At 44.8% G+C, this 20183-nt stretch overlaps 2 protein-coding genes across 9 annotated transcripts in view; one reads left to right on the top strand and one right to left on the bottom strand.

Annotated features, from left to right (window-relative positions):
* The window catches only part of sptan1 (spectrin alpha, non-erythrocytic 1), a 54635-nt gene extending 39084 nt beyond the window's left edge, over positions 1 to 15551 (top strand). For 6 of the 7 annotated variants that reach the window (XM_064943317.1, XM_064943321.1, XM_064943320.1 and 3 more), the window contains 18 exons: positions 403 to 534; positions 3772 to 3909; positions 4282 to 4386; positions 4650 to 4858; positions 4973 to 5215; positions 6737 to 6968; positions 7190 to 7349; positions 7473 to 7549; positions 7661 to 7870; positions 8069 to 8365; positions 8643 to 8755; positions 9585 to 9602; positions 11184 to 11238; positions 13297 to 13493; positions 13574 to 13627; positions 14482 to 14628; positions 14812 to 14959; positions 15151 to 15551. In XM_064943317.1, coding sequence (XP_064799389.1) covers positions 403 to 534; positions 3772 to 3909; positions 4282 to 4386; positions 4650 to 4858; positions 4973 to 5215; positions 6737 to 6968; positions 7190 to 7349; positions 7473 to 7549; positions 7661 to 7870; positions 8069 to 8365; positions 8643 to 8755; positions 9585 to 9602; positions 11184 to 11238; positions 13297 to 13493; positions 13574 to 13627; positions 14482 to 14628; positions 14812 to 14959; positions 15151 to 15276 — 2661 coding nt within the window. In that variant the 3' untranslated portion in view covers positions 15277 to 15551. The remainder of the gene's footprint in view (positions 1 to 402; positions 535 to 3771; positions 3910 to 4281; positions 4387 to 4649; positions 4859 to 4972; positions 5216 to 6736; positions 6969 to 7189; positions 7350 to 7472; positions 7550 to 7660; positions 7871 to 8068; positions 8366 to 8642; positions 8756 to 9584; positions 9603 to 11183; positions 11239 to 13296; positions 13494 to 13573; positions 13628 to 14481; positions 14629 to 14811; positions 14960 to 15150) is intronic. The other variant, XM_064943316.1, reaches the window with a different exon arrangement.
* On the bottom strand, positions 15552 to 20124 carry dync2i2 (dynein 2 intermediate chain 2). Of its 2 annotated transcripts, none has more exons than XM_064943324.1 (9): positions 19740 to 20124; positions 18957 to 19217; positions 18570 to 18679; positions 18317 to 18474; positions 18088 to 18197; positions 17555 to 17722; positions 17132 to 17364; positions 16493 to 16650; positions 15552 to 16019 (listed from the first exon to the last, which is right to left on the bottom strand). In XM_064943324.1, the coding sequence occupies exons 1-9, from the start codon at positions 19815 to 19817 to the stop codon at positions 15781 to 15783; spliced, it is 1515 nt and encodes a 504-aa protein (XP_064799396.1). In that variant the 5' UTR covers positions 19818 to 20124; the 3' UTR covers positions 15552 to 15780. The 2 variants fall into 2 exon arrangements, with proteins under 2 accessions (XP_064799396.1, XP_064799397.1); XM_064943325.1 differs by having other exon boundaries at positions 18957 to 19096; positions 19740 to 19828.
* Between the last annotated feature and the right edge of the window lie 59 nt (positions 20125 to 20183).

Here is a 20183-nt window from a genome sequence, read left to right as displayed (position 1 = left end):
TGGTGTCTGAATTTCACATTTGTGACCTCATCTTAAAAAAATAATAATTATGACCTCACCTTGTGTGGATTTTGTCCTACAGTTATCTCCTGGATGTAGACTTAGTGTATATATGTGTGTATATATCCATCAACAATAGCCCCAAGTTAGGAGACATTTACTCTCCAAACATGCATGAAAAATGACTGCCACTTATAAAAGTTCCATTCTAATATATATACATGTACTCAGCCTCCTTATTTTCAAATTGTACATCAACCCTTACCAACACATTATTTCTAAGTAGCCTACCGGATTGTGTTTTCACACAATCTAAGGGAGATGTCACCCATCCACCACCAACCCACTCCCTCCCATAGTTCTCACTCCCACTCTCTCACCCCTTCCCTTGCCTGAGCTCAGAGTAAGCACCAGAAGCACCAGGCCTTCGAGGCGGAGTTGCATGCCAACGCAGACCGCATCCGTGGGGTTATCGACACTGGCAACGCCCTCATCCATAGAGGGGCCTGCTCCGGCAGTGAGGATGCGGTTCAGGTACACACACTCTGTCTTTAATCATACTTGTTATTATATATATATATTTACTTTGTGCATGAAACAAGTCATTTTTTCCAACAATTGTTTACAGACTGATTACTTCACTAATAATTCACTGTATCACAATTCCAGTGGGTCAGAAGTTTACATACACTAAGTTGACTGTGCCTTTAAACAGCTTGGAATATTCCAGAAAATGATGTCATGGCTTTAGAAGCTTCTGATAGGCTAATTGACATAATTTGAGTCAATTGGAGGTGTACCTGTGGATGTAGTTCAAGGCCTACTTTCAAACTCAGTGCCTCTTTGCTTGACATCATGGGAAAATAAAAATAAATCAGTCAAGATCTCAGAAGAAAAATTGTAGACCTCCACAAGTCTGGTTCATCCTTGGGAGCAATTTCCAAATGCCTGAAGGTACCACATTCATCTGTACAAACAATAGTACGCAAGTATAAACAGCATGGGACCACACAGCCGTTATACTGCTCAGGAAGGAGACGTGTTGTGTCTCCTAGAGATGAACGTACTTTGGTGCGAAAAGTGCAAATCAATTCCAGAACAACAACAAAGGACCTTGTGAAGATGCTGGAGGAAACAGGTACAAATGTATCCATATCCACAGTAGAATGAGTCCTACTACGACACAACCTGAAAAGCCACTCAGCAAGGAAGAAGCCACTGCTCTAAAACCGCCATAAAAAAGCCAGACTACGGTTTGCAACTGCACATGGGGACAAAGATGGAGAAATGTCCTCTGGTCTGATTAAACAAAAATAGAACTGTTTGGCCATAATGACCATCATTATGTTTGGAGAAAAAGGGTGAGGCTTTCAAGCCGAAGAACACCATCCCATGAAGCACAGGGGTGGCAGCATCATGTTGTGGGGGTGCTTTGCTGCAGGAGGGACTGGTGCACTTCACAAAATAGATGGCATCATGAGGTAGGGAAATTATGTCGATATACAGTGAGGGGGAAAAAGTATTTGATCCCTTGCTGATTTTGTACGTTTGCCAACTGACAAAGAAATGACCAGTCTATAATTTTAATGGTAGGTTTATTTGAACCATGAGATACAGAATAACAACAAAATCCAGAAAAACGCATGTCAAAAATGTTATAAATTGATTTGCATTTTAATGAGGGAAATAAGTATTTGACCCCTCTGCAAAACATGACTTAGTACTTGGTGGCAGAACCCTTGTTGGCAATCAGAGGTCAGATGTTTCTTGTAGTTGGCCACCAGGTTTGCATACATCTCAGGAGGGATTTTGTCCCAGTCCTCTTTGCAGATCTTCTCCAAGTAATTAAGGTTTCGAGGCTGACGTTTGGCAATTCGAACCTTCAGCTCTCCACAGATTTTCTATGGGATTAAGGTCTGGAGACTGGCTAGGCCACTCCAGGACCTTAATGTGCTTCTTCTTGAGCCACTCCTTTGTTGCCTTGGTCGTGTGTTTTGGGTCATTGTCATGCTGGAATACCCATCCATGACCCATTTTCAATGCCCTGGCTGAGGGAAGGAGGTTCTCACCCGATTTGACGGTACATGGCCCCGTCCATTGTCCCTTTGATGCGGTGAAGTTGTCCTGTCCCTTTAGCAGAAAAACATCCCCAAAGCATAATTTTTCCACCTCCATTTTGACGGTGGGGATGGTGTTCTTGGGGTCATGGGCAGCATTCCTCCTCCTCCAAACACGGCAAGTTGAGTTGATGCCAAAGAGCTCCATTTGTCTCATCTGACCACAACACTTTCACCCAGTAGTCCTCTGAATCATTCAGATGTTCATTGGTAAACTTCAGACGAGCATGGATATGTACTTTCTTGAGCAGGGGGACCTTGCGGGCGCTGCAGGATTTCAGTCCTTCACGGCGTAGTGTGTTACCAATAGTTCTTGGTGACTATGGTCCCAGCTGCCTTGAGATCATTGACAAGGTCCTCCCGTGTAGTTCTGGGCTGATTCCTCACCGTTCTCATGATCATTGCAACTCCACGAGGTGAGATCTTGCATGGAGCCCCAGGCCGAGGGAGATTGACAGTTATTTTGTGTTTCTTCCATTTGCGAAAATTTGCACCAACTGTTGTCACCTTCTGACCAGGCTGCTTGGCGATGGTCTTGTAGCCCATTCCAACCTTGTGTAGGTCTACAATCTTGTCCCTGACATCCTTGGAGAGCTCTTTGGTCTTGGCCATGGTGGAGAATTTGGAATCTGATTGATTGATTGCTTCTGTGGACAAGTGTCTTTTATACAGGTAACAAACTGAGATTAGGAGCACTCCCTTCAAGAGTATGCTCCTAATCTCAGCTCGTTACCTGTATAAAAGCCACCTGGGAGCCAGAAATCTTTCTGATTGAGAGGGGGTCAAATACTTATTTCCCTCATTAAAATGCAAATCAATTTACATCATGCGTTTTTCTGGATTTTTCTCATTGTTCAAGTGAACCTACCATTTCTTTGTCAGTGGGCAAATGTACAAAATCAGCAGGGGATCAAATACTTTTTTCCCTCACTGTATTGAAGCAACATATCAAGACAGCAGTCAGGAAGTTAAAGCTTGGTCGCAAATGGGTCTTCCAAATGGACAATGACCCCAAGCATACTTCCAAAGTTGTGTCAAAATGGCTTAAGGACAACAAAGTAAAGGTATTGGAGTGGCCATCGTAAAGCCATGACCTCAATCCTATAGAAAATTTGTGGGCAGAACTGATAAACCGTGTGCGAGCACGGAAGCCTACAAACCTGACTTAGTTACACCAGCTCTGTCAGGAGGAATGGGCCAAATTTTACCCAACTTATTGTGGGAAGCTTGTGGAAGGCTACCTGAAATGTTTGTCCCAAGTTAACAATGTAAAGGCAATGCTACCAAATACTAATTGAGAGTATGTAAACTTCTGACCCACTGGGAATGTGATGAAGAAATTAAAGCTGAAATAAATCATTTGCTCTACTATTATTCTGACATTTCACATTCTTAAAATAGTGGTGATCCTAACTGACCTAAGACAGGGAATTTTTACTCTGATTAAATGTCAGAAATTGTGAAAAACTGAGTTTAAATGTAGTTCTACAATGCCACTTCAAGGATGAAAGCTTTTGAGAAAAATATGGTGATAACATTCTGTTTACAATGTTAACTGTTCCTATGTCATTCAAACTACGTGAACCGATTCTTGCCTCATTCAACATCTATTGTTCCAAAGCTGGGTATCTAACCTGGGTGTGTGTTTCACCAGTCGCGTCTGGGTGCTCTGGACGAGCAGTGGCAGTTCCTGGTGAACAAGTCGGCAGAGAAGAGCCAGAAGCTGAAAGAAGCCAACAAGCAGCAGAACTTCAACACTGGCATTAAGGACTTTGACTTCTGGCTCTCTGAGGTAAAATAATGAAATAAATAAACATTTTCTAGATGTCAATATGACTACTTTCATCTAAGTTCAAATCTCCATCCACCACACAATTCTCAAAGTTAAGGATGCTGATATTTGATCTGTGATGAGAAATTGTGTATTCTGTACTGAAAACCTTGATGTTCAATAGGATTTATCTGAGACCTGCACAGATTAAGTACTGGACAGACACCCAAAAAGGCAACATCACCTCTGGATCTGAGATTGTGTCAGGCTATTCTTATTGAAATGGATTTTACTTGTTAACCCATTAGCCTACCTGTGCTGTAGGAAAACAAAAACAAAAGGAAGAGGCTGAGATTAGATTTGGAAAAAATAGTTTTGGTTTTCTCTCTGTAGGTCGAGGCCCTTCTTGCCTCTGAGGATTATGGCAAAGACCTGGCCTCCGTCAACAACCTGCTGAAGAAACATCAGCTTCTGGAAGCCGACATCTCTGCTCATGAGGTAATGTATTCAACGTCCCCGTATCTCTGTCAAACCTGGATTGATGCTGGGCTCAGCTGGGGGCCTTGATGTACTAAAGGATCTGTCAGATTACACACCTTTATATGCTGACTGGCTGAAAGGTGACACTGCCTTGGACTCAAAGCTTTCGATGGCAACCAAACCGAGTGTCCTCTGTTGAACAACTTCCATGATTTTGTACAAAGGCATCCACTGAGTTCAGTCTAGTGCTTTGGTTTGAACGTCTTTCTGTCCGTCCACAGGATCGTCTGAAGGACCTGAACGGCCAGGCTGACAGCCTGACGGCCAGCACGGCCTTCGACCCCACCCAGGTTAAGGACAAGCGCGATGCTGTCAATGGACGCTTCACCAAGATCAAGAGCATGGCCACTGGCCGCCGTGCAAAGCTCAACGAGTCGCACCGCCTGCATCAGTTCTTCAGGGACCTGGACGACGAGGAGTCTTGGATCAAGTAAGAGCGCCCTCTGGAGTTGTGGAGGAATGGATGCAAGTTGACATCTGAGGGTTTTTCGATGTTGAGACATTGTGATTACTAACACTCTTTCACTCTCTGTTCTCTATCCAGAGAAAAGAAATTGCTAGTGAGTTCGGAGGACTATGGACGTGATTTGACAGGAGTGCAGAATCTGAGGAAGAAACACAAGAGGCTGGAGGCTGAGTTGGGGGCCCATGAGCCGGCCATCCAGTCTGTGCAGGACACAGGGAAGAAGCTGTCCGATGACAACACCATCGGCCAGGATGAGATTGAGCAGAGGCTGGCCCAGTTTGAGGAGCACTGGATGGAGCTGAAGGACCTGGCTGCAGCCAGGTTAGACTAGGAACACTGACACGCGTATACATTCTGACACACACACACATATTCCCAGGCCTGCTTTGCAATGAAACGCCATTATCATCTTAAACATTTATTGATGTTGAGTGTTAAATTCTTACGGCTGGGATGCCGTTAACGGGATTGATATGACAACAGCCAGTGAAAATGCAGGGCGCCAAATTCAAAGAACAGAAATCTTATAATTAAAATGCTTCAAACATACAAGTATTTTACACAATTTTAAAGATAAACTTGTTGTTAATCCCACCAGTGTCCGATTTCAAAAAGGCTTTACGACGAAAGGATATCATGCGATTATGTTCGGTCAGCACCTAGTCACAGAAAAACAGCCATTTTTCCAGCCAAAGAGAGGAGTCACAAAAAGCAGAAAGAGATAAAATGAATCACTAACCTTTGATGATCTTCATCATAGGACTTCATGTATGTTTTGTTCGATAAAGTTCATATTTATATCCAAAAGTCTCAGTTTACTTCGGCGCTTTATGTTCAGTACTGTTTTGCTTCCAAAACATCCAGTGATTTTGCAGAGCCACATCAATTTACTGAAATACTCATAATAAACATTGATAAAAGATACAAGTGTTATGCATGGAACATTGGATAAACTTCTCCTTAATGCAACCGCTGTGTCAGATTTCGAAAAAGCACACCATGCAATAATCTGAGTACAGCGCTCAGAGACAAACAAGCCATACAAAACAAGTCAACAGAAGTCAGAAATATTCACTTACCTTTGATGATCTTCATCAGAATGCACTCCCAGGAATCCCAGTTCCACAATAAATGTTTGTTTTGTTCGATAAAGTCCATTATTTATGTCCAAATACCTCCTTTTTGTTTGCGCGTTTAGTTCACAAATCCAAATTCACAAAGCACAGGCCAGACTAAAAGTAAAAAAAATCCATTACAGTCCGTTACAGTTGACATTACATGTCAAACGATGTATAGAATCAATCTTTAGGATGTTTTTAACATAAATCTTCAATAATGTTCCAACCGGAGAATTCCTTTTGTCTTTAGAAATGTAATTGAACGCAGCTAACTCATGGGCGCACGTGAGACTGAGCTCATGGCACTCTGCCAGACCTCTTCCTCAATCAGCTCTTATTCTCTCCTCCTTCACAGTAGAAGCCTGAAACAAGGTTCTAAAGACTTGACATCTAGTGGAAGCCTTAGGAAGTGCAATCGGACCAAATTTTACACAGGATAGGCAACGACTTTAACTTACAAACCTCAGATTTCCCATTTGCTGGTTGGATTTTTTCTCAGGGTTTTTCCTGCCATATGAGTTCTGTTATACTCACAGACAACATTCAAACAGTTTTAGAAACTTCAGAGTGTTTTCTATCCAAATATACTAATAATATGCATATCTTAGCTTCTGGGCCTGAGTAGCAGGCAGTTTACTCTGGGCACCTTATTCATCCAAGCTTCTCAATAATGCCCTCCAGCCATAAGAAGTTAATCTGTGTGTGCCTCTGTGTGTGTGATCAGGGGACAGAGGCTGGAGGAGTCGCTGGAGTACCAGCAGTTTGTTGCGAATGTTGAAGAGGAGGAAGCCTGGATTAACGAGAAGCTGAACCTGGTGGGAAGTGAAGACTACGGGGATACCCTGGCTGCTGTGCAGGGCCTGTTGAAGAAGCATGAGGCGTTTGAGACTGACTTCTCTGTGCACAGGGACAGAGTGAATGACGTGTGTTCCAACGGAGACGAGCTCATCAAGAAGGTAAACACTGACAATACTGTTGTCGTATAGAAAATGATAAAATATCAAATGAATAGCCTTTCCGTCTCTTCATAGGGTACCAGCTAAAATAGTGTTTAAGCAATAGTTCACACACAAAATTTAAAAAATCAACTTTTACAATGATTTTCCACTTACCTTGGCTGTTGTCAATTCACCCACACAGTTAAATGCATATTTTGCTTTGTCCATCCCTCCATTAGAACAACCACCACGTGGACAGCATCTCAGCCAAGATGGCGTCCCTGCGGGGCAAGGTGTCTGAGCTGGAGAGGGCCGCTGCCATGAGAAAAGCCAAGCTGGATGAGAACTCTGCCTTCTTGCAGTTCAACTGGAAGGCTGACGTGGTGGAGTCCTGGATCGGTACGGTTTGAGACCTGAGAAGGGAAGGTTTAGGGGATGAGGCTTCAACATTCTGATGAGACGAGAGCATTGTTTAATTTTTAAGTGTAGCACTGAATTTATACTGTCTGGTTGTTTGTCCAGGTGAGAAGGAGAACAGCCTGAAGACGGATGAGTACGGACGAGATCTCTCCTCTGTGCAGACCTTGCTCACTAAGCAGGTACTGTGTAGCAATATGTAGCTCCCAAATGAGTGATGCTACGGCAGCCATTTTGTGCAAGAAAGCTAGACACGTTCTCCTATGCCTCATGTTCCCCCTTCGGGTCCACAGGAGACGTTTGACGCAGGGCTGCAGGCCTTCCAGCAGGAGGGTATCACCAACATCACAGCCCTCAAGGACCAGCTGCTGGCGGCCAAGCACGTCCAGTCCAAGGCCATCGAGACGCGCCACGCTGCCCTCATGAAGCGCTGGAACCAGCTTCTCGACAACTCGCAGGCCCGCAAGAAGAAACTGCTGGAGGCCCAGGAGCACTTCAGGAAGGTATGTAAAGACTATGATGACGGATAATTGTCATTTAGCTTACGATGAGGATATCATGACTACTGTTCATAGATATCATCGTTGTTGATGTTCATATTTTGAACCGGAATATCAGACTATCCTTCACCTACTAAGTCAAAAACCTTAGTGGATGTGGACCTCTTACCTCCATCGATTCCATCTTGCTTCTGTCTCCAGGTGGAAGACCTGTTCCTGACCTTTGCCAAGAAGGCGTCGGCCTTCAACAGCTGGTTTGAGAATGCTGAGGAGGACTTGACAGATCCGGTGCGCTGCAACTCGCTGGAGGAGATCCGGGCGCTGCGCGACGCCCACGAGGCCTTCCGCTCATCGCTGAGCTCGGCGCAGGCCGACTTCAACCAGCTGGCCGAGCTGGACCGGCAGATCAAGAGCTACCAGGTGGTGTCCAACCCCTACACCTGGTTCACCATGGAGGCCCTGGAAGAGACCTGGAGGAACCTGCAGAAGATCATCAAGGTTAGAAGGGAGAAGAGGGGGGAGGTAGCATGGTCCCAGATTTGTTTGTGCTGTATTACTAACCAATTGGCATGACAACGACCATATGAATTGGCTATACAGCACGAATGTATCTGAGGAGAAGGCTTGGTGAGGAGGACATGCACATCTCAAATGTTGTCCTATTCCACACTAATGGTCTACTTATGTCCAGAACCAATGAGGGCCGATGTCTTGGTCTGCATCATGTCTAGAAAGCACTTCATACATACATCTCCATCCCTCTCTGTCTGTATAGGAACGAGAGCTGGAGCTGCAGAAGGAGCAGAGGAGGCAGGAGGAGAATGACAAGCTGCGGCAGGAGTTTGCGCAGCACGCCAATGCATTCCACCAGTGGCTGCAGGAGACCAGGTAGGGCTTGGATCTGTTGTGCTAGGAAGACAGTGCACTCACAGAACTCCCTTAATCAATATTCATTTTGGCAATTTAATAGATAGGAATCGAATACAATTTATAGGAATAGAATGGGGACATTTCCAAGGCCTTGTGGCTGTTTAAATAATGTAGTTTAAGTTCATTGAATAACGTCACCTGCATGAATAGCATTGAGATGTCTTTAAATGTTGCATGCATCATTCTTTAGATTCTCTTTCAACAATGATAAATCAATGGAGCTACCTGGAATTTAAAAGTGCCTGCTGCTCAGAAATCTGCCTCCTGTCTCTCTCTGCCACCATGTTCTCAGCCATAGAGAACAGGAAGCTGCTATTCATCGGAGCGCAACGTGAAGTGTTGCAGATAAATGTTTGTTTTTGAAACTGACATGATTCTTTACAGTTTCTCTATTCTACACCTTGCATTTATATCTGCAATGCTCTGAATGTTGCTCCTCACTGAATTGGCCCCAGGCAACGCATTCTTAGTGTATCATATATTCTGTAGATTTTGGGGGGTGGGTGGGGGAGCGCTGATACGACTTTTACACAACCGCACAAGTGGTCTGTGAACGTTTAGAAATGAAAATGGGATCATACTGCAGATGCCCCTGTGCTCCCACTATTTCTGTGCCTGTGTCTGTATATGTTTGTTTAGGGGGGGGATGATGGAGTGACCATTTTGTCCCTGCCTTGTATTTCTAACCGTTGTCTCTCTCTCTCTTTTCCCGTCCCACCCCCTCCCCCTTTCCTCTCCCTCTCTCTTGCTGCTACCTCGCTGATGCTTGGATAACTTTGCTAATCAGGACATATCTTCTGGATGGGTTAATATCACATTTTACTATCTCTCAGTTGGGGCTGGGACGATACTAGTATCGCGGCAAGGGAAGAAAACACAAAGCGGATTTAATTTTAGGATAACATCCCTAATGTTGGAAACAGCATCATTATGTTTGTTATTCAGAGTCACATTTATTTATTTTCCAAGATATAGCACACATTTGACATACAGCAGGTTATGGGACCAAAGAGTTTAGTCTGCTTCGTCTTTTCTTTGTCATTGAATTGTTGCGATACTGCCCTACTGTGTTTGTGTGTCTGACTGTGTGAATGGGGTCAAATCAACGAGGGTTGATTGGAGTGACATTGTTTTGGACCAAGGTCGGTGGGGGGGACATTGTTGTCAGGTCGGTGGCAAGATGTTGCATAACATAGAACCACCAGGTAGGTAGGTAGGTAGGTAGGTATCTGTGTCAAATAAAGGTAAAACTGGACCAGGTATCACTATGTTCAAGGGAATCCAAGTTGTATTTTGTAATATTACTGTGTTTCTGTAAGCTTTTTTTCCCCCTTTTGACAGTTTTTATTGTATAATTTCCCTTTTGTTTGTCTCTAATTTCTCTCTTTCTGTTGGTATTTACTTTATTTTCATCCTTCCCTCCCTCCCTTTCTAAATAGCATAGCTTATCGACGGGTTGTCCGTGTCATTCAATATGAAGTCGGTGATGATCTTTCCGGAAGGTCTTTTCCTTTTTCTCATGGTTTTACGTTCCATATATCCCTCACTCGCCTTTCCTTCACCCTTCATTACTTCATCACGCCCTCTGGGTTGCGTGTCTTCATATACTTCTATAATCCACCATTTGAGATCGGTTTGCTCAGTTACATCTCTACTAACGTCACCCCAATGTAGCTTCCTGAAACTAAGATCAACCTCATGATTGGTCTGGATGAGTCTGGCAACATTGAGCACTGTTTTAAAGGAGTGAAAAGTCTTCACTTTCATCTTTTGGGGATATTTCTTTCACCAAATTTAGGGTTGGACACTACTTGAAATTTCTATATTTTTGTTGTTGAAAGTGTTAGACTAATTCACAACTGATTTAGGGTTAAAATGCAGTTTCCTGCCCTTTACACAGTAGTCCTAACCTTGCATGGTATAGGTTACCATGGCTATGAGTTTACTTCTTTGGCATGCATTGGGAGGGTGGTGTTGCTCTGAACATTTTGAGTGATGGAAAGTTCTTTTTGTGTGTTTTGTACTTCTGTTTCCCCTTTTTTTATTCACCAAATGTTCCTTGAAATATTCCCAAAAATATTGAGGTTTCAGAAAAATCTTTACTTTGCTTCTTTACAAAAAATAATTGGTTGGATTTCAATTAGTGCATTTCAAGATTTGTTTAGAATCTCGACACACCTCTAGTATATTCAAATATATGAAATGGATCTTATGAAAATGAATTTTACGGTAGGAATGGTTGGATCTAAGGGGTCCTACAAGTAGATCGGTGTGGGTGCAGACTCTGAGACTGTGTGCGGGTGTGACTGACTGGCATGTTGTCTATCCCAATATTTGATCATCCTTTCAAGATCCTCTCCCCTGACACTTGTGTGTATGCATCTAGGTCCTGCATGGTAGAAGAATCCGGAACCTTGGAATCACAACTTGAGGCAACCAAGGTAAGAAAGAATCCCTCATCATTTATGCTATAGACCAGGGTTTCACAACCCTCTCCTCAGGCCCCACCAGCTGTTTTACATTTTTTTTTACCCTAAACTAGCACCCCTGATTGAGTTAGTCAAAGGCTTCGTGATTAGTTGACTAATAGAATCAGGTGTGCCAGTTTAGCGTTAAAATAAACATTTGAAACGTATGGGGGGGGCCTGAGGAGACCATCTTGGCTATTTCAAATCAAATAAAAATGTATTTGTCACATGCAACAAATACAACGGGTGTAGACTTCACCGTGAAATGGTTTCTTACGGGCCCTTCCAAATAATGCAGAATTTAAAAAAATTATACTAATTTAAAATAATATCAGGAGGAGTAAAATACGCAGGTCAACATTCACAAGGCCGCAGAGCCAGACGGATTACCAGGACGTGTACTACGAGCATGCGCTGACCAACTGGCAAGTGTCTTCACTAACATTTTCAACTTCTCCCTGCCTGAGTCTGTAATACCAGCATGTTTCAAGCAGACCACCATAGTGTTCTTGTGCACAGGGACTAAGGTAACCTCTCTAAATGACTACCGAACCGTAGCACGTCTATAGCCATGAAATGCTTTGAAAGGCTGGTCATGGCTCACATCAACACCATTATCTCAGAAACCCTAGACCCACTCCAATTTGTATACCGCACCAACAGATCCTCAGATGATGCAATCTCTATTGCACTCCACACTGCTCTTTCACACCTGGACAAAAGGAACACCTACATGAGAATGCGGTTCATTGACTACAGCTCAGCGTTCAACACCATAGTGCCTTCAAAGCTCATCATTAAGCTAAGGACCCTGGGACTAAATACCTCCCTCTGCAACTGGTTCCTGGACTTCCTGATAGGCTGCCCCCAGGTGGTAAGGGTAGGTAGCAACACATCTGCCACACTGATCCTCAACACAGGGGCCCCTCGGGTGCGTGCTCAGCCCCCTCCTGTACTCCCTGTTCACTCTTGACTGCACGGCCAGGCACAACTCCAACACCATTAAGTTTGCCGATGACACAACAGTGGTAGGCCTGATCACAGACAATGATGAGCCAGCCTATAGGGAGGTGGTCAGAGACCTGACCGTGTGGTGCAAGGACAACAACCTCCCTCAACGTGATCAAGACAAAACCGATGATTGTGGACTACAGGAAAAGGAGGACCGAGCACGCCCCCATACTCATCAATGGAGCTGTAGTGGAGCAGGTTGAGAGCTTCAAGTTCCTTGACGTCCACATCAACAAACTAACATGGTCCAAGCACACCAAGACAGTCATGAAGAGGGCACGATAAAATCTATTCCCCCTCAGGAGACTGGAAAGATTTGGCATGAGTCCTTAGATCCTCAAAAGGTTTTTACAGCTGCACCATCGAGAGCATCCTGACTGGTTGCATCACTGCCTGGTATGGCAACTGCTCGGCCTCCGACCGCAAGGCACAACAGAGGGTAGTGCGTATTGCCCAGTACATCACTGGAGCCAAGCTTTCTGCCATCCAAGACTGCAATACCAGGCAGTGTCTGAGGAAGGCCCTAAAAATGGTCAAATACTCCAGCCACCCTAGTCATAGACTGTTCTCTCTGCTACGCACAGCAAACAGTACCGGAGCGCCAAGTCTAGGTCCAAAAGGCTCCTATAGCTTCTACCCCCAAGCCATAAGACTCCCGAACAGCTAATCAAATGGCTACACAGACTATTTGCATTGCCCCCCCACAACACTGCTGCTACTCTTATCTATGCATAGTCACTTTAACTCTACCTACATGTACATATTACATCGACACCGGTGCCCCCGCACATTTACATTGACTCTTCTTATTTCTTTTTTTTTTTAGATATTTTCTTAACTGCGTTGTTGGTTAAGGGCTTGTAAGCAAGCATTTCACTCTAGGTCTACACCTGTTGTATTCGGCACATGTGACAAATAACATTTGATTTGATATACACAGCAAGTACCAATTATATTTCAGCTGTATTGACTACTTTTGTAATTGCATACCCTCACCCTTCTGTGTGCCACTGTCTGTAGCGCAAGCACCAGGAGATCCGGGCAATGCGTAGCCAGCTGAAGAAGATTGAGGACCTGGGCGCGGCCATGGAGGAGGCTCTGATCCTGGACAACAAGTACACAGAACACAGCACGGTGGGCCTGGCCCAGCAGTGGGACCAGCTAGACCAACTGGGCATGAGGATGCAGCACAACCTGGAGCAGCAGATCCAGGCCAGGTGAGAGAGACACACGCATACAGTAACTCACAAGCAGTGAACATATTTCCTAATCCTGTCGAATCTCTCTTCCACCATAGGAACACCACTGGAGTGACAGAGGATGCCCTGAAGGAGTTCAGCATGATGTTCAAGTGAGTGGCGGCGATTTTAATACGATGTTCAAGTGAGTGGCGGCCATTTTAACACGATGTTCAAGTGAGTGGCGGCCATTTTACCACGATGTTCAAGTGAGTGGCGGCCATTTTACCACGATGTTCAAGTGAGTGGCGGCCATTTTACCACGATGTTCAAGTGAGTGGCGGCCATTTTAACACGATGTTGAAGTGAGCGGCGGCCATTTTAACACGATGTTGAAGTGAGCGGCGGCCATTTTAACACGATGTTGAAGTGAGCGGCGGCCATTTTAACACGATGTTGAAGTGAGCGGCGGCCATTTTAACACGGTGTTGAAGTGAGCGGCGGCCATTTTAACACGATGTTGAAGTGAGCGGCGGCCATTTTAACACGGTGTTGAAGTGAGTGGCGGCCATTTTAACACGATCAAGTGAGTGGCGGCCATTTTAACACGGCGTTCAAATGAGTGGGGGCCATTTTAACACGATCAAGTGAGTGGGGGCCATTTTAACACGATCAAGTGAGTGGCGGCCATTTTACCACGATGTTGAAGTGAGCGGCGGTCATTTTAACACGATGTTGAAGTGAGCGGCGGCCATTTTAACACGGTGTTGAAGTGAGCGGCGGCCATTTTAACACGGTGTTGAAGTGAGCGGCGGCCATTTTAACACGATCAAGTGAGTGGCGGCCATTTTAACACAGCGTTCAAGTGAGTGGGGGCCATTTTAACACGATCAAGTGAGTGGCGGCCATTTTAACACGGCGTTCAAGTGAGTGGAGGCCATTTTCACCATACCTTTTAGTCATACCAAGTAGTTGCTTAAAGTAAAGATACTCCCAATAATATCAGCCATGTTCTCTTTGCTCCCAGGCACTTTGACAAAGAGAAGTCTGGCCGTCTGAACCACCAGGAGTTCAAGTCGTGTCTGCGCTCACTGGGTTACGACCTGCCCATGGTGGAGGAGGGAGAGCCAGACCCAGAGTTTGAGTCCATCCTCGACACTGTCGACCCCAACAGGTCAGCAACCCCAGCTCTTCTCACTCATCTCTACTTGGGGTTTTCGATCAGTAGTTTGAGCAAAGCCAACATTCACAAGAATATGATTTTATTCAGAATGGGTGTGTCTTGTTGCCTAATTTTCTTCTATTCTTGAGTTTTTTGCTTTATTATGGGTAACTGATTTAATTTTGTGTTTTCCAGGGATGGCAACGTGTCCTTGCAGGAGTACATGGCCTTCATGATCAGCCGCGAGACAGAGAACGTCAAGTCCAGCGAGGAGATTGAGAGCGCCTTCCGAGCCCTCAGCGTCGATGCCAAGCCCTACGTTACCAAGGAGGAGCTCTACCAGGTACTTACAGTTCGGTCTTCCCTCCTTCACTTTCTGGCTCTGTCATAGTGCTTATAGAAATGAGTATTAAATAGTACCAGCATTTGAGTATGAGCTTCAGCCATAAGTTGCGCATTTATGTCTCTTAAATAACTTAGCAAAACTTAAGGTTAAAACCTCATACCTGACCATCTCTTCTCCTCTTCATTCAGAATCTGTCCAAGGAACAGGCAGACTACTGCATCTCGCACATGAAGCCCTACCTAGACAGCAAGGGCCGGGAAATGCCCTCGGCCTTCGACTTTGTCGAATTCACCCGCTCACTTTTTGTCAACTGATCCCTTGCCTGCCAGTGACCAATCGGGATGCGTTTGTCACGCACACATGCTGAAACTGCATGATTCTGACACTAGAATACTCCATAGTTATCAGTACCTATATATATATATCTCACTCTTTGTGCTTCACTGTCAATAGCCTAGTGTTTGCGTTTGAATGTTTTAGCTGTTTTAGTGCTTTCGCTGGATTTAAGAACCTATAGATATGGTATGCTGTAACATCACAATAAGGACTGCGGTGTGCTTTAATAAACGCTACTGGTTAGAACTGGAAATGTTTTCTGTGCCTTTATTACATGTTTTCAATACACACGAAAGTCTTAATAACCAGTTCAGTACCTACTGAGTAATATTTGATGTTTCACGATAACAAATCCATCTAAAATAATATGGCACGAAAACCCACGTTCTTCTACCTATATACATCCACATATGTCAGCAACCTTGCACGGAGACGACCCTGTTATTCTGTAATTTCATTGGCCCTCTCCTTCCTGCCTCGACTCACTCTGCCACCTCATTAGCTAGTTGCTCCAGCTTGGTAGTCTCTCGGGGCCCCTGTTCCGTCAGCTCCGTGCTCAGGTGCCAGATGTTGACGGAGCCGTCGGCGTTGCCCACCGCTAGGAGGTCTTTCCGTCTGGGGTTGAACTCCAGGCAGTAGACTGGTTGGCCACCCGTCAGCTGGTCGAGGGTGGCTGCTGGTCTCAGGGACTTCCTGCCCAGATCAAATATCTGCACCAGACCTGGGAAGAGAGAAGGTTGTGGGCTTTTAAACTTGGGTGTTTAGTGAAAAACTGAAGGTTAACTGATGAACTGGTGAGTTAACTTTACATCAAGATGTGCCATTGTTTTTAGGGGCGGCAGGGTAGCCTAGTGGTTAGAGCGTTGGACTAGTAACTGGAAGGTTGCAAGTTCAAACCCCCAAGCTGACAAGGTACAAATCTGTTCTGCCCCTGAACAGGCAGTTAACCCACTGTTCCTAGGCCGTCATTGAAAATAAGAATTTGTTCTTAACTGACTTGCCTGGTTAAATAAAGGTAAAACATTTTTTTTTTAAATTAGCGGTTAGGGACTGTTTCAGACTTGATATGGACTTACCGTAAGTCTGAATGGGGGGGCCCCTTAATGATTTTCAATATATTAACTCTGGCTCAAGTCACACCATTTATAGTGAAGTTCTGTGAACCAATTGAGAATGAGCTGAAATGGAGCATACCTTGTCCTGTGGCTGCAGCAAAGAGGAGGGGCCTTGTTGGTGACCAGCGTACCCCGAACACATATGAGTCGGACACCCGCAGCGAGAGCAGCGGATCAGGCTGCAGCAGAGAGTGAAGATGGGCCAGGCCGTCGGTCCCCACACTGACAAACAGGTTCCTTAGACACGAAATGGGAGACAACTAGATCATAACTTTGATTCATTGACAGAATATGGTACTATAAAGCATTTTACAGCTGTAGAGTTCAAAACTTATTGCGAGATGCAAGTTAGCTACACGCTTCCAAATGTACTATAGGAACAGGGCAAACTGTTTAACAAACAGGTAAACATGAATATCACTGGTTCGTTTTGGAATCAAAACACAGTATAATGACAGTTCCGAATAAAAAAAATGTTCAGTTCAATTCTCTTATTTTTGTAAGTCTTAAACCATAGTCTCAAGCATTCAGTCTGGTTAATTTCTCACTAAAACCACCTTCAGGCCTGACCTGAACCATGGGGAAGATCTCATTTGCACTCCTCGCATCATCTCTTTCTCAAACCCCATTGGAGGTCATAGGGGAGGGACCTCTGGCTTTCTCATTCAAAGGGATGTGAGAAGTATGCAATTGATCTTCCCACCAATGTCTCTCTCACCTATGGAAAGGGGAGCAGTGCAAGGAGTGGACAGGGCCTCCTCGGGGGCTGAAGGAGAACTGGGCTGGGGCACGCAGAGTCACACTCTCTCCATCGGGAGGTGCTGCCGCCAGCGTCTGGGCTGAGAAAGAGCACTTAAGGACCAGACCGCTTTCGGAGCCCACCAGGAATGTGTCCAAGTCCCAGGGGGACAGGGCCAGGGAGGTGACCCCCACATTGCTGCTCCCTCTGTTCTGTAGCAGACAGGCAGGTACCATTACAAGAACAACATCAGAAGGAGAGTTTTTAAGGTTTAAGAAAATCTCTATAGATAAATGTCTGTTTCAGACAATTTTGTTAATAACACAATCATATTTAATCTATTAATCACACGTTTTCAAGGTCTGTAAATCACCACGTTGGGCCCTGTATCCCGAGTCTCACCTTGCTCAGTGCACTGTTGTGAGGCACCTGCTGTCTGATGAGGGCAAAGCCGGCACTGAGCACCAGCCTCCCCTCGTCTGAGTCCACTGTCCACAGCAGCACCCTGCCCCCAGAACCAGCACTCAGCACCACCATCTCCCCTCGCCTTGGTCCAGGGACCCAGGCTACCTGAAAACACACTTGTTCAAACCGCTGTCATGTTTATTACGACTTGCAACTGAAAGTGTGTGTTTCTTATTGGACAAGTCCAGGTTGTCCCTCAATTTCAATCCCCTGTCTTCTGTTTGGTCCCTATTGAACACAACCCTGCTATGAAAAATCTTACTGTCATCATCCCATAAAGATTCTCACCACTATGTGATATTCATGTGGTTTATTAGTAATATACAAGGGACCTACAGTACATAGGGACTGTGTACAAATTACACCATGAGAATAACCAATACTAGATAAAGCGTTTACCATCAGTTAACGTGTCCACCTGAATGAAGGTGTATTTTAGTGCCATAGGAGGCAGTATGAAGCATCTATACCTGGTAGACTGGCTCTCGGTGAGTGTCAGTCGACATTCCTGTCTGCGCCAAAATTAGGTCCTGTGTCCTGTTTGTGTCCCAGACCACTACCTCTCCACTGTAAAGACCCCCTGTGGCGTTGGGTAGATGGTGAGAGAAGTAAGGAGTGAGCTACACAGGACAGTTGTATGTATGTACTAAGATCAGTTGGTGATCAAACCACTGGTGGAAGCAATATGGAAGTGCATACCAGCTATGAGAGAGGGTTGAGAGGGGTGGAAGGACAGAGACATGACTGGCCTGGCCACATCTATGACCATGTCTGGTCGTTTGGGGTTCAGGCCTCTGCGGTCCAGGTTCCAGGTGCACACACAGGACTTCTCTGTGCTCCAGTCTCCGTCATCAACACTGAGACAGATAGATCACTGTTCACCTCAAGTTCTGGCTATACAACAACGATGTTGGCAAACATGATGGAAAATAAATGTGAAGTTTGAACATACCGACCGAAGGCGCAGGCGATTACTGAACCTGTGCAACTCCAGGATATGCTGGTAACTTGAAGACCCTTCTCCTGGGCACTGGGGTGCTGGAGACAATGTATGCATGAAACCTACACATAAACACATTTTAGAATTGACAATTCAACAGGGGGAAATGCACACAAAAAAATGGTCCAATATCAAATACAATTTGATTTGTCATATGCGCAGAATAGAACACCTTACCGTAAAATGCTTACTTACAAGCCGTTAAACAACAAGGCAGTTTTAATAAAGAGTTAAGAAAATATTTATTAAATAAAAATAGTTTAATATTTTTTTTACATGGAAATAATGCACACTGAGATATTGTACATTTTGTTAGTGTGTTACTTATACTATTCTCACCGTTCCGTTCTGATCCTCCCAATTCACATCGAACCCATCAAACGCATGACTCTTGGCGTTGCTGGCCAACTCCTTGACAACCATGTCCTCCACTCGATGCAGGAAGTCCCTCAGCCCGGGAGACTCTGGTCGGTGCTCACCTTTAGGGGGGAGTTGGTATATGAGGTGGTCTTGTGGTTCCGTCTGGGTGCCATTATCTGCATTAAGCAGGGGCTGTATTTCAGCCTCAGCTGTGTGTACGGGCCGGGTTTGACAACCTCTCTGAAAAGCCAACAGACATAGCCTATTTGGATTATATTAGGCCTATATAACACGTTAAAACATGCCCATAACTGGCTTGATGATTGTGTGTCAGTAATTCCACCAACTGTTGATGAGAACCCCACTTTTGTGTACCTTGTCATTATTCAACTAGCTACTAGTATGTTTAGAAATGTGTTGGGCTTCACAACAACGCTGAAAATGACACGTTGGACAATGCACGTGGTCAGCCCACCACCAACACTGATCAGGATGTGTCGACTGTTGCTCCAGACCATCATCGCTAACTAGCTAAATATTTTGGCTAGCTAAAAGAAGGCTTGATTGGCAGATTCAGGAGCTTTAGCAATATTCGACACTGGTAGTATTCATGTGTCTGATCTTTTCAGGGCCTATAGCCTTGTCATATATGGCCAGGTAAGTAAACGTACACGAAATCGTTAGCTAGCTAAACAAAAAAATCAGCTAGCATGCCATAGCAAACCTCTGATGCTAGCTAACTAGGTTGTCAACAGAACATACCGATTCCTGTGCAAACTGTTGCGATTTCCTCCACAGCGACTCAACGCCCAAGGCATCCAGAGTTTCATCCGTGAACATGACTACTGTGCCTCATAGACGTACCTGTCTAGCTGGAAGCACATTAATAATATCCCCATACGGATTTACATATCAGTGAACTTAATTGTGTCTATTCAACACCAACAGACATGTTTAGAGATGGATTTACTTCCGTTTACCGCTGCTTCCTTGGAAACACTTCGACGATGGGACCAATCCGTTTTTTTCTAAGCACCATGCGCATTCCCCTCATTGGTCCGGGGTCGTCATTTTGGCCATTTGAATACTTTTACAATGCACCCACCCTTCTTCCTTGCCTTGAAGTAATCGGTGATCTGATTGGTGAAAGCAATAACTTGTTTGGTATTACAAATGGGTAACAAGGAGTGCCACGCAGGCTAGGTC

Source organism: Oncorhynchus masou, chromosome 28 (genome assembly GCF_036934945.1).
Source record: "Oncorhynchus masou masou isolate Uvic2021 chromosome 28, UVic_Omas_1.1, whole genome shotgun sequence".
Taxonomy (NCBI): domain Eukaryota; kingdom Metazoa; phylum Chordata; class Actinopteri; order Salmoniformes; family Salmonidae; genus Oncorhynchus; species Oncorhynchus masou.
This window is presented reverse-complemented; position numbering and strand designations above follow the sequence as displayed.